The 16,045-nt window shown below is 49.0% G+C and overlaps 1 protein-coding gene across 17 annotated transcripts in view; it reads right to left on the bottom strand.

Annotated features, from left to right (window-relative positions):
• TESMIN (testis expressed metallothionein like protein) overlaps positions 1-16,045 on the bottom strand; it is a 542,857-nt gene that overhangs the window by 516,322 nt on the left and 10,490 nt on the right. For 14 of the 17 annotated variants that reach the window (XM_063945034.1, XM_063945030.1, XM_063945033.1 and 11 more), the window contains exon 2: positions 5,049-5,320. In XM_063945034.1, the coding sequence (XP_063801104.1) occupies positions 5,049-5,213 (165 nt within the window). In that variant the 5' untranslated portion in view covers positions 5,214-5,320. Of the gene's footprint in view, positions 1-5,048; positions 5,321-6,963; positions 7,139-16,045 lie in introns of those variants that run through there. The other 3 variants (XM_063945035.1, XM_063945036.1, XM_063945029.1) reach the window with 2 other exon arrangements.

Here is a 16,045-nt window from a genome sequence, read left to right as displayed (position 1 = left end):
GACACCTGTTTTGGTTTTAGGAGGCCTCTGACTAGAGATGACAGCTCCTTGGCCTTCTCCTCCGGGAGAAACACTTTTTTCTGTTCTGTGTCCAGAACCATCCCCAGGAACAGTAGACGTGTCGTAGGGATCAGCTGTGACTTTGGAATATTTAGAACCCAGCCGTGCTGTTGTAGCACCTCCCGAGATAGTGCTACCCCGACCAACAACTGCTCCCTGGACCTCGCCTTTATCAGGAGATCGTCCAAGTACGGGATAATTAAAACTCCCTTCTTTCGAAGGAGTATCATCATTTCGGCCATTTACCTTGGTAAAGACCCTCGGAGCCGTGGATAGACCGAACGGCAACGTCTGGAATTGGTAATGACAATCCTGTACCACAAATCTGAGGTACTCCTGGTGAGGATGGTAAATGGGGACATGCAGGTAAGCATCCTTGATGTCCAGTGATACCATGTAATCCCCCTCGTCCAGGCTTGCAATAATCGCCCTGAGCGATTCCATCTTGAACTTGAATTTTTTTATATATGTGTTCAAGGATTTCAAATTTAAAATGGGTCTCACCGAACCGTCCGGTTTCGGTACCACAAACATTGTGGAATAGTAACCCCGTCCTTGTTGAAGTAGGGGCACCTTTACTATCACCTGTTGTGAATACAGCTTGTGAATTGCCTGTAACACTGCCTCCCTGCCTGAGGGAGTGGTTGGTAAGGCAGATTTGAGGAAACGGCGGGGGGGAGACGTCTCGAATTCCAGCTTGTACCCCTGAGATACTATTTGAAAGATCCAGGGATCCACCCGTGAGCGAGCCCACTGATTGCTGAAGTTTTTGAGACGGGCCCCCACCGTACCTGGCTCCGCCTGTGGTAGGCGGGGGAGGACTTTTGCTCCTGGGAACTGGCTGTATGCTGCAGTTTTTTCCCCCTACCTCTGGGCAGAAAGGACGCTCCCTTAACCCGCTTGCCCCTATTGGGCCGAAAGGACTGTACCTGATAATACGGTGCTTTCTTTGGCTGTGAGGGAACATGGGGTAAAAATGTAGACTTCCCAGCTGTTGCTGTGGAAACGAGGTCAGAGAGACCATCCCCGAACAACTCCTCACCTTTATACGGCAGAACTTCCATGTGCCTTTTGGAATCTGCATCTCCTGTCCACTGCCGAGTCCATAACCCTCTCCTGGCAGAAATGGACATTGCACTAATTTTGGATGCCAGCCGGCAAATATCCCTCTGTGCATCCCTCATGTATAAAAGTGCGTCTTTAATATGCTCTACGGTTAGCAATATAGTGTCCCTGTCTAGGGTATCAATATTTTCCGACAGGGAATCTGACCACGCAGCTGCAGCACTGCACATCCATGCTGACGCAATAGCTGGCCTCAGTATAACACCTGTGTGTGTATATATAGACTTCAGGATAGCCTCCTGCTTTCTATCAGCAGATTCCTTCAGGGCGGCCGTATCCGGAGACGGTAGTGCCACCTTCTTTGACAAGCGTGTGAGCGCTTTATCCACCCTAGGGGATATTTCCCAGCGTGACCTATCCTCTGGCGGGAAAGGGTACACCATTAGTAACCTCTTAGAAATTACCAGTTTCTTATCAGGAGAAGCCCACGCTTCTTCACACACGTCATTTAACTCCTCAGATGGAGGAAAAGCTACTGGTAGTTTTTTCTCTCCAAACATAATACCCTTTTTTGTGGTACCGGGGGTAACATCAGAAATGTGCAACACATTTTTCATTGCCTCAATCATGTAACGTGTGGCCCTATTGGAAGTTACATTAGTCTCATCGTCGTCGACACTGGAGTCAGTATCCGTGTCGACATCTGTGTCTGCCATCTGAGGTAGCGGGCGTTTTAGAGCCCCTGATGGCTTTTGAGACGCCTGAGTAGGCACAGGCTGAGAAGCCGGCTGTCCCATAGTAGGTATGTCGTCGAACCTTTTATGCAAGGAGTCGACACTGTCGCGTAATTCCTTCCACAGAACCATCCACTCAGGTGTCGACCCCGCAGGGGGTGACATCACATTTACAGGCATTTGCTCCGCCTCCACATAAGCCTCCTCATCAAACATGTCGACACAGCCGTACCGACACACCGCATACACACAGGGAATGCTCTGACAGAGGACAGGACCCCACAAAGCCCTTTGGGGAGACAGAGAGAGAGTATGCCAGCACACACCAGAGCGCTATATAATACAGGGACTAACTGAATTATATCCCCTTATAGCTGCTATATATATATATATATATATATATATACTGCGCCTAAATTTAGTGCCCCCCCTCTCTTTTTTACCCTTCTGTAGCTTGTAGACTGCAGGGGAGAGCCAGGGAGCTTCCTTCCAGCGGAGCTGTGAGGGTAAAATGGCGCCAGTGTGCTGAGGGAGTTAGCCCCGCCCCTTTTTCGGCGGACTTCTCCCACATTTTTGAAACTCTGGCAGGGGTATTAATTTACACCTATATAGCCTCTGGGACTATATATGGTGTATATTTGCCAGCCAAGGTGTGTAATATTGCCCTCAGGGCGCCCCCCCCCCCCAGCGCCCTGCACCCATCAGTGACCGGAGTGTGAGGTGTACATGAGGAGCAATGGCGCACAGCTGCAGTGCTGTGCGCTACCTTGGTGAAGACAGAAGTCTTCTGCCGCCGATTTTCCGGACCTCTTCATGCTTCTGGCCCTGTAAGGGGGACGGCGGCGCGGCTCCGGGAACGAACATCAAGGTCGGGTCCTGCGGTCGATCCCTCTGGAGCTAATGGTGTCCAGTAGCCTAAGAAGCCCAAACTACCACCTGTTAGGTAGGTTCGCTTCTTCTCCCCTTAGTCCCTCGCTGCAGTGAGTCTGTTGCCAGCAGATCTCACTGTAAAATAAAAAAACTAAAATATACTTTCTTTCTAGGAGCTCAGGAGAGCCCCTAGTGTGCATCCAGCTCAGCCGGGCACAAGATTCTAACTGAAGTCTGGAGGAGGGTCATAGTGGGAGGAGCCAGTGCACACCAGTAGTCTAAAGCTTTCTTTATAGTTGTGCCCAGTCTCCTGCGGAGCCGCTATTCCCCATGGTCCTTACGGAGTCCCAGCATCCACTTAGGACGTCAGAGAAATAGACAGTAATGGCCTCAGGCCTGAGAGCACAGGAAGTTGTATCTGGTGACCACTGGACTTGTGGATGCTGGCACGGGCGCATAGGACAGCATGAAGAGACTTTTTAGCATTCACACAGAAGGTTAATCAACACACGTCCGAGGACGTAGCACTACATGGTCCCATACAAGCCACCCGCCGCAAAGGCCAGGAAATCAACGGATATCCCTGGCCTCTTCCCTCCCCCTAAATAGCGACCACACACCTCCGTTTTCCCAAGTGAAAGCCGTCGCTGCCCCTCCCTGCCCCTCCAGACAGCAGTAGACTTTTACAATGCACGCAACTCATAGAAATGTGTGTATTGCTTTGCCTTATAGGTGAAAAATATGTCTCAGGTCAATTGCGGAAATACCAGAGACAATGGAAGCCCTTACTGCCTCCACTGTTCCAGGTAACAATTTATATGCCCCAGAGAAAGATTAATCAGAGTAGCCACTCCACATTCACTCCACTTTGCAAATCCCTATACTAGCTCCCATGTCCTCCAGAATGCAAATCAGATGACATATCTCATCTCTCTACCCTGAAGCACACCTCACGTTCTGTGGAGCTATCTGGGGAAAGCGCAAAATAAGCAGAGGCTTCTCAATCAACTTGTGGCAAACCTTGCCACTCTGTGAACTTGTGGTTGATTCTCGTCGCCTGGCATCCAGGTTCTTCACTGTCCAGTTACATACAACAAACCCCCGTCTGCACTGCAACTCCACCTATTAATATACTGGTCTCATTGTGACTAGCTTCACCTGAGTTTGGCCTAGGATTTCCCCTTTCTTTACAATGTTGTGGTCACCACATGGGACTTGTTTATCCTGACCAGATAGGACCCAAGAAAGATGCTCGCCGAATAGGAACAGATGCATCTTCTACAGAAGAAAGGAGCTTTACAGTAGCAGTGTGGGGGTGCCCCTGTCTGGGAACATTTAACAATACATACTATATTAACAATATCAATAACATTGGCATAACATTGTTAATAGTACATGCATTATTACACTAGATGGAGAGAAAGGGATGTCCAGTGGGCTAAACCTTTATTCTAAAAGCCTGACAGCCACACCTTTTTATTAGAAAGTACACCATTGCCACAGATGCTAACCACACAAATGAACTCTCCCTATATTTTGTTTTTATGTTAGCCTTCATTTTATGTTACTTATATATCCCTGTTTATACGCAAAGGTTTCCAGTTGCTGGGAAGCCCCTCCCCCTGCCCCACTACAGCCAGTGGGTGAAATCATGACCACAGTAGCAATAGTAGATAATACGATTTTACTAGGGCTGTGGCCACAACATGCAGAAATGGGCCACAACATGAGAAACGGAAGCCGTCACCGCCCCCCTTTCACCCCAAACAGAAGCCGTCACCGCCCCCTTTCACCCCAAACGGAAGTCGTCACCGCCCCCTTTCACTGTCTGATGTCGCTTTGCGTCTGCCGTTGCAGACCTGTACAGCACATGCACAGTATGGGTCAGGCGCATGCGCAAAGTACCAAATATTGGTACTTTGCGGCATGTGTCGCTTAAGCATCATGGCCTGAATAAGCCCCACTGTGACTGCTGGCCCTGTATACAGTATGTCTGAAGTATTACATACAGTGCACTTTGTCAGAAGCAGACTATAATTACATACTACTGTAAATATGCCCTCTTCATGGGCTGACCACAATCTATATAAAATCATGCATTTGGAAACCACCTCTACCTCTAGAAGTCCTGCATTTGTGTCTGCCCTTTTATGTACGTCCTCTTTTGCCTACTGCCCAGTGCTGTGGAGCACAGTGGTGCATTACCAATCTATGATGATAATATTAATAATAGTAATAATAATAATATTGCATTTCATGCTTTCACTATAGTTGTGATTAAACTGTAAACATCAAAGAAAACCATCTGTTTACACTTACAGTAAATACTGTAGCATCATGTTGTGATTTCCCACTTTGACTGTACGATGTCTCTAGCAATGTGCTTGCTCTATTGCTCTGTGTTATTGCAGTATTATACATATTTACATTATATAAACTTGACTGTACATGGTCAAGTTCACAGTTAAACTCTGGAAAGTCCATTCTTGGCTTCAAATTCAGACTCCGCTAAGTATTTGAAATCATTCAAAAGGAAAATTTCATCAAAAGAACGCTCATTACTGCTGGTGTAAATGCATTAAGATCCTCACCTGTGAAAAGAAGGGAAGTAAATGAAATACACTGGCAAATTTCTTATAACAACTTATTAATATCATATTTTTATTGTTATACTCACTCACAGAATACACAAACTACATTTTATTGTACAGTTGAACTTTAGTCACCAAGTAATAGCTAAACTTCCACGGCTACAACAAATAAATAAAGACTAATGTAATAGGTGCTGAGATTTCGGCAAATTCGCAGCTAAATTTAAAGTGGCAATCGGAGAAGAGATTTTTATTTTAACCTATGACTCTCAAATAATAAAAAGATGGGATCAGTACTAAATGCCGCCGGCCGGAATCCCGGCAGTCGAAATACCGACGCCGGAATCCCGACCACACAATCCCGACAGGGGTGGCGAGCGGAACGCAGCCCCTTGTGGGCTCGCCACGCTGCGGGCACGGTGCTTCGCTACGCTCGGCACACTATTATATTCTCCCTCTATGGGTGTCGTGGACACCCACGGAGGGAGAATATGTCGGGATTGTGGCGGTCGGGATTCCGGCGTCGGTATTTCGACCGCCGGGATTCTGGTCGGCGGCATCTTGACCGCATCCCAAAAAGATAGGTATTTTGCTATTCTACTAAAAATGTCCTAGTTGACTCTAAAAGAGCACACAAAAAAAAGCTGACCAGTATTTCTGGGTAACATTGCATTTCATTTCCACATTTGTACTACTTCTCAGAATTTACTTCTAATCGGCAGATTCAATTAATTTTGTGTGTCCATCGGAACCGTGCGTGAAATGTGGGTGTCCATATTTTCAGACATTACGATAGGAAATCTTTACTTGGTTCTATAGAACACCAGCATAAATAAGCGTGGGTCTACTGCATTAATATCCTGCCGAGTATTAGCACATGAGGTTCTGACTGAGGACCTTTTTCAACTTCAGCTGCAGTTTTGCTAAAAAAAGCAAAACTGCAATAGCTATCACTCGCATGCTGGGGCCGCCCAGCACAGGGAAAGGCCGTTTAGCATGCTAAGTGCCCCCCAGCACTGCAATCACAATGTAATTGCGAATGCATTGCAATTAGATTGCGATCACAGCAAACTAGGGTCGACCCAAGCATGCGCAGGCAGGTGCACCAACACCATTTTTACCGCCGCATGTGATGCCATGTGGCCACCCCAAGAACGGCCCGTCCCCAGTTTTGCCGACACGCCCCCGCAACACCAGCTCGACCGCCCTGTGATTGCCTCTGCCAGTCAATCAGGCAGATAAGAGCTTTGTCCCTTTCTAAGGACATGGAGTTTTAATATAATTATTATTAGCCTAATACCTAATAAAAAGGTACCGGAAGCATGGGTCTGATGGAGACATTTTTTCCATGTGGTGCTGGGATTGCGATGGTTGCTAACCAGCACATGCTTAATTCAGATGCTAATCCAATGACTGCTGGTTTCCATTCTGGTGCCAAGTGTCAGCCCCAGAGATCCTTTCCACATGAACAAATTTCTTGTGTTCTCCACCCATATATACTAATTAACCACTGATGTATAAAATATGCACGATTTCCATGTAATGACTACATGCCATTGCAAAGGTGGCCATGGTGGGAGCAGCGGCGCCAGTACTCAGTGTCCCCCTTCTGTTGGCCCTCCCTTGCACGGGGTCATACTTACCTAGTTTTATTCTCTCCTGGGAGAAGCCATAAGTAGAGATTCAGCAGATCCTTGGTGGGTTGAGGGCAGACACCTCTCATTATTATGCCCGGGGTCATAGAATTGCATCATGTTGGCCATGCCTCCTCCCATGAATTTACAGAATTACGCTCCCATCCTTTCCACTTCACTAAGAAGTCCATCCACTCTTCCATGGGCTCAGGAAACTCCCTGCAGATTCAGAAGCGTAGGTAAGTATGCACGTGGTGCAGAGGAATGGCATCCACAGAGGGAGCCTTCAATGTGTAATACTGAGAGATAGGACGTTAGAGTGTTGGGGGTTAAGAGTGGAGAAGTTGCCCTTATCATCCAATCAGGTTCTAGTTAGCATTTATAAAGTTCATTCTATAAAATGATACGTAGATGATGATTAGTTACAATGGCCAGCTAACTTCACGCTTTTGAAGGTTTGATGCATAGCCACCTATGTGTTTAAAACTGATGTACACAAATCAGGGCCATAACTAGGGGTGCTGATGGTGCTTAGCACACAGACGGTATCCACTCTGATTGGTCACCACCGCTATAATATAACGAGTTTTATGGTAAGAACTTACCTTTGTTAAAACTCTTTTTGCGAGGTACACTGGGCTCCACAAGGATTGGACAATGGGGTGTAGAGTAGGATCTTGATACGAGGCACCAACAAGCTCAAAGCTTTGACTGTTCCCAGAATGCACAGCGCCGCCTCCTATATCACCCCGCCTCCCAGCACAGGAGCTCAGTTTTTAGTTAACCAGCTCAATGCAGTAGCAGGAAAAGAGACAACAACGGTTAGTAGCCACATACACCACACTCTCACGACAGGAGAAGTGTCAGCGACTAATGCCATACCAACCCAAAGAAGCTCAGTGCATCAGGGTGGGCGCCTTGTGGAGCCCAGTGTACCTCGCAGAAAGAGTTTTAACAAAGGTAAGTTCTTACCATAAAACTCGTTTTCTGCTGTGGGGTACACTGGGCTCCACAAGGATTGGACAATGGGGATGTCCTAAAGCAGTTCCTTATGGGAGGGGACGCACTGTAGCGGGCACAAGAACCGGGCGACCAAAGGAAGCATCCTGGGAAGCGGCAGTATCGAAGGCATAGAACCTTATGAACGTGTTCCCTGAGGACCACGTAGCCGCCTTGCACAATTGATCAAGGGTCGCACCACGTTGGGCCGCCCAAGAAGGTCCAACAGACCGAGTAGAATGGGCCTTAATGTGATCAGGAGCAGAGAGACCAGCCTTCACATAAGCATGCGCAATCACCATTCTAATCCATCTGGCCAGAGTTTACTTGTGAGCAGGCCAGCCACGTTTGTGAAATCCAAACAAAACAAAGAGAGAATCAGATTTTCGAATAGAAGCAGTTCTCTTCACATAGATACGGAGAGCCCGTACCACATCCAAAGACCGCTCTTTGGGAGACAAATCAGGAGAGGCAAAGGCCGGAACCACAATCTAATGATTAAGGTGGAACGAAGAAACCACCTTAGGTACATATCCGGGACGAGTCCTCAGAACCGCCCTGTCACGGTGAAAAATCAGATATGGGGAACTACAAGACAAGGCACCCAGATCCGACACTCTTCTAGCAGAGGCAATAGCTAGCAGGAACACCACCTTAAGGGAAAGCCACTTAAGGTCAGCTGAACCAAGAGGTTCAAATGGAGGCTCCTGCAACGCCTCCAAAACCACCGACAAGTCCCAAGGAGCCACAGGCGGGACATAGGGAGGTTGAATACGCAACACACCGTGAGTGAAAGTATGAACATCAGGTAAAGTTGCAATTTTTCTCTGAAACCACACCGACAAGGCAGAAATATGAACCTTGAGGGAGGCCAGACGCAGGCCTAAATCTAGGCCTTGCTGCAGAAAAGCCAAAAGTTTGGCTGTACTAAACTTGGAAGCGTCATAATTGTTAGATGCGCACCAAACAAAGTAGGAATGCCAGACCCTATGATAAATCCAAGCAGAAGCCGGCTTCCGGGCCCGCAACATGACAGCCTCAGAAAACCCTTTAGCCCTTAAGACGGAAGCTTCAAGAGCCACGCCGTCAAAGACAGCCGGGCTAGGTCCTGGTAGACACAGGGGCCCTGAACGAGGAGGTCTGGGCGTTGTGGAAGTAGAATTGGATGCTCTGACGATAGGCCCTGCAGGTCTGAGAACCAGTGCCGTCTGGGCCACGCTGGAGCTATGAGAAGCAGATTTCCTTTTTCTTGCTTGAACTTCAGAATTACCCTGGGCAGGAGTGACATCGGAGGGAACACATACGGCAGCCGAAACCTCCACGGCACCGCCAGTGCATCCACGAATGCTGCTTGAGGATCCCTTGTCCTTGCTCTGAAGACTGGAACCTTGTGATTGTGTCAAGACGCCATCAGATCCACGTCTGGAAGACCCCACTTTTCCACGAGTAGTTGAAACACTTCTGGATGGAGGCCCCACTCGCCGGCATGCACGTCCTGACGACTGAGAAAGTCCGCTTCCCAATTCAGGACTCCCGGAATGAATATTGCCGATATGGCCGGTAGATGGCGTCCCGCCCAACGTAGAATCCGTGAGCCTTCCTTCATTGCCAAACGGCTTCGAGTGCCGCCTTGATGATTTATGTAAGCCACTGTGGTGGCGTTGTCCGACTGTACTTGAACAGGACGGTTCTGAATTAAATGCTGGGCCAGGTTCAATGCATTGAAGACCGCCCGCAATTCCAGAATGTTGATCGAGAGGAGAGATTCCTCCTTGGACCACCGACTCTGAAGGGAGTGTTGCTCCAACACCGCGCCCCATCCTCTTAGACTGGCATCTGTCGTCAACAGGATCCAGTTGGATATCCAGAAGGAACGACCCCTGCACAATTGCTGGTCCCGGAGCCACCAGTGTAGCGACAGACGGACCTCCGGAGTCAAGGCGATCATTTGAGATCTGATCCGGTGAGGCAGGTCGTCCCACTTGGCTAGAATCAGGCTCTGTAGGGTGCGAGAATGGAATTGAGCATACTCCACCATGTCGAATGCTGAAACCAAAGGGGCAAGCACCTGCATCGCCGAATGTATCGACACTTGCGGACGAGAAAGGAAGCAACGAATCCTGTCCTGAATCTTCAGGACTTTCTCCAGAGACAAGAACAACCTCTGGTTGTGAGTGTCCAACAACGCTCCCAGGTGCACCATGCTCTGAGCAGGGACCAGGGAGGATTTCTTCCAGTTGATGAGCCACCCGTGGGCTTGTAGAAACCGGACTGTCATATCCAGATGACGCAGGAGAAGATCTGGGGAATTTGCCAGGATTAACAAGTCGTCCAGATACGGCAGTATCCTGACCCCTTAACGGCGGAGTACCACCGTCATCACCGTCATCACCGCCATAACTTTGGTGAAGACTCGCGGAGCCGTTGTTAAACCAAAAGATAACGCCCGAAACCGGTAATGTAGGTTGCCAATAGCGAACCTCAGGTATTGCTGATGTGACACTGCTATAGGAATATGCAGGTAAGCATCCTGTATGTCCAGGGAGACCATGTAGTCCCCAGGTTCCAAGGTCAGAACTATAGAGCGAAGGGTTTCCATATGGAACTAGGAAACCTTCACAAACCTGTTCAATGCCTTGAGGTTGAGAATGGGCCAGGAGGACCTATTTGGTTTCGGGACTAGAAACAGCGGAGAATAGTACCCCCAGCCCCTCTGAGCAAGAGGCACCTGTATTACGACTCCTGTATCCAGGAGGGTCTGTACCACCGAGTGTAGAGTTTTTGCCTTTGTCTGGTCCAAGGGGACGTCTGTCTGGCAAAATCGGTGAGGGGGTCGGTATTTGAAGGCTATGGCGTAACCTCGAGTGACGACTTCCCGTACCCAGGCATCTGAAGTGGTCTTCAACCATTCCTGGGTATACCCTAGAAGCCGGCCCCCCACCCTGGGATCCCCCAGGGGGAGGCCCGCCCCGTCATGCGGCAGGCTTATCAGTCTTGGCAGCTGGCTGACGGGCAGCCCAGGCTCTTTTGGGCTTCGGCTTACCAGGTTTGGAAGTGCGGGCCTGCTTATGGTACGCCTGACATTTTGCTTTACCTGAAGGACGAAAGGACGTACCTTTAGCCTTCGACACAGAAGGAGCAGTATTAGGCAGACAGGCAGTTTTGGCAGTAGCCAAGTCAGCCACAATCTTATTTAAGTCCTCCCCAAACAGAATATCTCCCTTGAAAGGGAGTACCTCCAGGGTTTTTCTTGAGTCCAGATCCACAGACCAGGATCTCAGCCACAGTATCCGGCGAGCCAGGACTGACGTAGTAGAGGCCTTGGCTGCTAGGATACTGGCATCAGAAGCCGTCTCTTTAATATATCGAGAAGCTGTGACAATATATGACAAGCATTGTCTAGCATGGTCAGAAGAGATTTCAGCTTCTAACTCCAAGGCCCATGCTTCAATAGCCTCTGCAGCCCATGTAGCTGCAATAGTGGGCCTTTGTGCAGCACCCGTGAGGGTGTAAATCGCTTTCAGACAACCCTCCACACGTTTATCCGTAGGCTCTTTTAGAGACGTGACGGTAGTGACAGGTAGAGCTGAGGAAACCACCATCCTAGCCACATGTGAGTCTACTGGAGGAGGCGTTTCCCAATTTTTAGACAGCTCTGGAGCGAGGGGATAGCGAGCCAGCATCTTCTTTTGAGGCACAAACTTCGTACCCGGGTTTTCCCAGGGTTCCTGACGTATATCCGCTAGGTGGTCAGAGTGAGATAAAACTTGCTTAACCAACTTCTGACGCTTGAACCTATCTGGTTTCTTAGGAGGGACGGATGGCTCGGGATCATCCGTAATCTGCAGAATTAACTTGATAGCCTCCAAAAGATCAGGAACATCCACATGTGAACTACCCTCCCCATCAGCCGTATCTGAATCAGAACCTGAGGGGTCAGTAAATGTGCCGTCTTCATCAGACGTGGTGTCAGTGACAGCAGTGGATTGTGAGGAGAGAAGCGCTCGCTTAGAGGACCTCTTGGACTTAGGCGAGCGTTGTTCAGACTTTTTAGTAGTCAAGGACTGGTTCAACTTCTTTAATTGAGCAGATAAATCGTCCGCCCACGGCGGGTTAGCTGCAGGGACCACATACGGTTGTACCGGCATTGGGGGTCCCATAGGGGGAGTTAGTTTGTGAACTAGCGTATGCAGAAGCGTGGAAAAAGCGGCCCGCGGTGGTTCAGAATGTGCCTCCGTTGCCACAGTCCCACTGGGGGGCAGGGAACCCCCAGAACCAGAGCCCACAGCTGCTATATTCTCCTCACATGGCCCCGTGGCGTCAGCAACACCGGCAGTGTGTTCAGCCCCAGAACCGTTACCCTCAGAAGCAGACATGATATAACTTGCAGTATCAGGTAACACAGTGCAATTATCAGCAGCACTATATCTCTGAACCCAAACCCCTGCGCAGTGTAGTCAGCACTAGCAGAAATAAAGAAGAGATATGGTGACTAAATCACAAAGAAAAATACGTAATACAGTATCTTTGTGAAAATCCTATTTCTCTAACGTCCTAAGTGGATGCTGGGACTCCGTAAGGACCATGGGGAATAGCGGCTCCGCAGGAGACTGGGCACAAAAGTAAAAGCTTGAACTAGCTGGTGTGCACTGGCTCCTCCCCCTATGACCCTCCTCCAAGCCTCAGTTAGATTTTTGTGCCCGAACGAGAAGGGTGCATGCTAGGTGGCTCTCCTGAGCTGCTTAGAGTAAAAGTTTATTTTAGGTTTTTTATTTTCAGTGAGTCCTGCTGGCAACAGGCTCACTGCATCGTGGGACTAAGGGGAGAAGAAACGAACTCACCTGCGTGCAGAGTGGATTGGGTTTCTTAGGCTACTGGACATTAGCTCCAGAGGGACGATCACGGGTTCAGCCTGGATGGGTCCCGGAGCCGCGCCGCCGGCCCCCTTACAGAGCCAGAAGAACGAAGAGGTCCGGTGAAATCGGCGGCAGGTCTTCAACTAAGGTAGCGCACAGCACTGCAGCTGTGCGCCATTGCTCTCAGCACACTTCACACTCCGGTCACTGAGGGTGCAGGGCGCTGGGGGGGAGCGCCCTGAGACGCAATAAAAACAGAAATACCTTAGGATGGCAAAAGAAATACATCACATATAGCTCCTGGGCTATATGGATGTATTTAACCCCTGCCAGTTTTCCAGAAAAAAGCGGGAGATAAGGCCGTCGTGAAGGGGCGGAGCCTATCTCCTCAGCACACAAGCGCCATTTTCCCTCACAGTTCCGCTGGAAGGACGGCTCCCTGACTCTCCCCTGCAGTCCCTACAGAATCAGGGTAAAAACGAGAGAGGGGGGGCACTATTGGCAGCTAAATTATAAACAGCAGCTATAAAATAAGAATTTACTTACCGATAATTCTATTTCTCATAGTCCGTAGTGGATGCTGGGACTCCGTCAGGACCATGGGGAATAGCGGGCTCCGCAGGAGACAGGGCACATCTAAATAAAGCTTTTAGGATCACATGGTGCGTACTGGCTCCTCCCCCTATGACCCTCCTCCAAGCCTCAGTTAGGTACTGTGCCCGGACGAGCGTACACAATAAGGAAGGATCTTGAATCCCGGGTAAGACTCATACCAGCCACACCAATCACACCGTACAACTTGTGATCTGAACCCAGTTAACAGTATGATAACAAAAAACGAAGTAGCCTCTGAAAAGATGGCTCACAACAATAGTAATAACCCGATCTTTGTAACAATAACTATGTACAAGTATTGCAGACAATCCGCACTTGGGATGGGCGCCCAGCATCCACTACGGACTATGAGAAATAGAATTATCGGTAAGTAAATTCTTATTTTCTCTAACGTCCTAGTGGATGCTGGGACTCCGTCAGGACCATGGGGATTATACCAAAGCTCCCAAACGGGCGGGAGAGTGCGGATGACTCTGCAGCACCGAATGAGAGAACTCCAGGTCCTCCTTAGCCAGAGTATCAAATTTGTAAAATTTTACAAACGTGTTCTCCCCTGACCACGTAGCTGCTCGGCAAAGTTGTAATGCCGAGACCCCTCGGGCAGCCGCCCAAGATGAGCCCACTTTCCTTGTGGAGTGGGCCTTTACAGATTTAGGCTGTGGCAGGCCTGCCACAGAATGTGCAAGTTGGATTGTGCTACAGATCCAACGTGCAATCGTCTGTTTAGACGCAGGAGCACCCATCTTGTTGGGTGCATACAATATAAACAACGAGTCAGATTTTCTGACTCCAGCTGTCCTTGAAATATATATTTTTAATGCTCTGACAACGTCCAGTAACTTGGAGTCCTCCAAGTCGCTAGTAGCCGCAGGCACCACAATAGGCTGGTTCAAGTGAAAAGCCGAAACCACCTTAGGGAGAAAATGAGGACGTGTCCGCAGTTCTGCCCTGTCCGAATGGAAAATCAGATATGGGCTTTTGTATGATAAAGCCGCCAACTCTGAAACTCTCCTGGCTGAAGCCAGGGCCAATAGCATGGTTACCTTCCATGTAAGGTATTTTAAATCTACCGATTTTAGAGGCTCAAACCAATGAGATTTGAGAAAATTCAAAACTACATTCAAATCCCACGGTGCCACTGGAGGCACTATTGGGGGTTGTATATGTAGTACACCTTTGACAAAAGTTTGTACTTCAGGCACTGATGCCAATTCCTTCTGGAAGAAGATTGATAAGGCCGAAATTTGAACTTTAATGGACCCCAATTTTAGGCCCATAGACAATCCTGCTTGCAGGAAATGTAAGAATCGACCCAATTGAAATTCTTCCGTTGGAGCCTTCTTGGCCTCACACCACGCAACATATTTCCGCCAAATGCGGTGATAATGTTGTACAGTCACTTCCTTTCTAGCCTTAATCAAGGTAGGAATAACTTCCTCTGGAATGCCCTTTTCTTTTAGAATCCGGCGTTCAACCGCCATGCCGTCAAAAGCAGACGCGGTAAGTCTTGGAACATACAAGGTCCCTGCTGAAGCAGATCCCTTCTTAGAGGTAGAGGCCACGGATCCTCCGTGAGCATCTCTTGAAGTTCCGGATACCAAGTTCTTCTTGGCCAGTCCGGAGCCACCAGTATTGTTCTTACTCCTCTTTTCCGTATAATTCTCAGTACCTTTGGTATGAGAGGCAGAGGAGGGAACACATACACTGACTGGTACACCCACGGTGTTACCAGAGCGTCCACAGCTATTGCCTGAGGGTCTCTTGACCTGGCGCAATATCTGTCCAATTTTTTGTTGAGGCGAGACGCCATCATGTCCACCTTTGGTTTTTCCCAACGGTTCACAATCATGTGGAAGACTTCTGGATGAAGTCCCCACTCTCCCGGGTGAAGGTCGTGTCTGCTGAGGAAGTCTGCTTCCCAGTTGTCCACTCCCGGGATGAACACTGCTGACAGTGCTATGACATGATTCTCCGCCCAGCGCAGAATCCTTGCAGCTTCTGTCATTGCTCTTCTGCTTCTCGTGCCGCCTTGTCGGTTTACGTGGGCGACTGCCGTGATGTTGTCCGACTGGATCAACACCGGCTGACCCTGAAGCAGCGATTTTGCCAGGCTTAGAGCATTGTAGATCGCTCTTAGCTCCAGTATATTTATGTGAAGGGACGTCTCCAGGTTTGACCACACGCCCTGGAAGTTTCTTCCCTGTGTGACTGCTCCCCAGCCTCGTAGGCTGGCATCCGTAGTCACCAGGACCCAGTCCTGTATGCCGAATCTGCGGCCCTCTAACAGATGGGCACTCTGCAACCACCACAGGAGAGACAACCTTGTTCTTGGTGACAGTGTTATCCGCTGATGCATGTGCAGATGCGATCCGGACCATTTGTCCAGCAGATTCCACTGAAATGTCCGTGCATGGAATCTGCCGAATGGAATCGCTTCGTAAGAAGCCACCATCTTTCCCAGGACTCTTGTGCATTGATGTACTGACACAGTTCCTGGTTTTAGGAGGTTCCTGACAAGTTCGGATAACTCCCTTGCTTTCTCCTCCGGGAGAAACACCTTTTTCTGAACCGTGTCCAGAATCATTCCTAGGAACAGCAGACGAGTTGTCGGGGTCAATTGA

This window comes from Pseudophryne corroboree, chromosome 11 (genome assembly GCF_028390025.1).
Source record: "Pseudophryne corroboree isolate aPseCor3 chromosome 11, aPseCor3.hap2, whole genome shotgun sequence".
Taxonomy (NCBI): domain Eukaryota; kingdom Metazoa; phylum Chordata; class Amphibia; order Anura; family Myobatrachidae; genus Pseudophryne; species Pseudophryne corroboree.
This window is presented reverse-complemented; position numbering and strand designations above follow the sequence as displayed.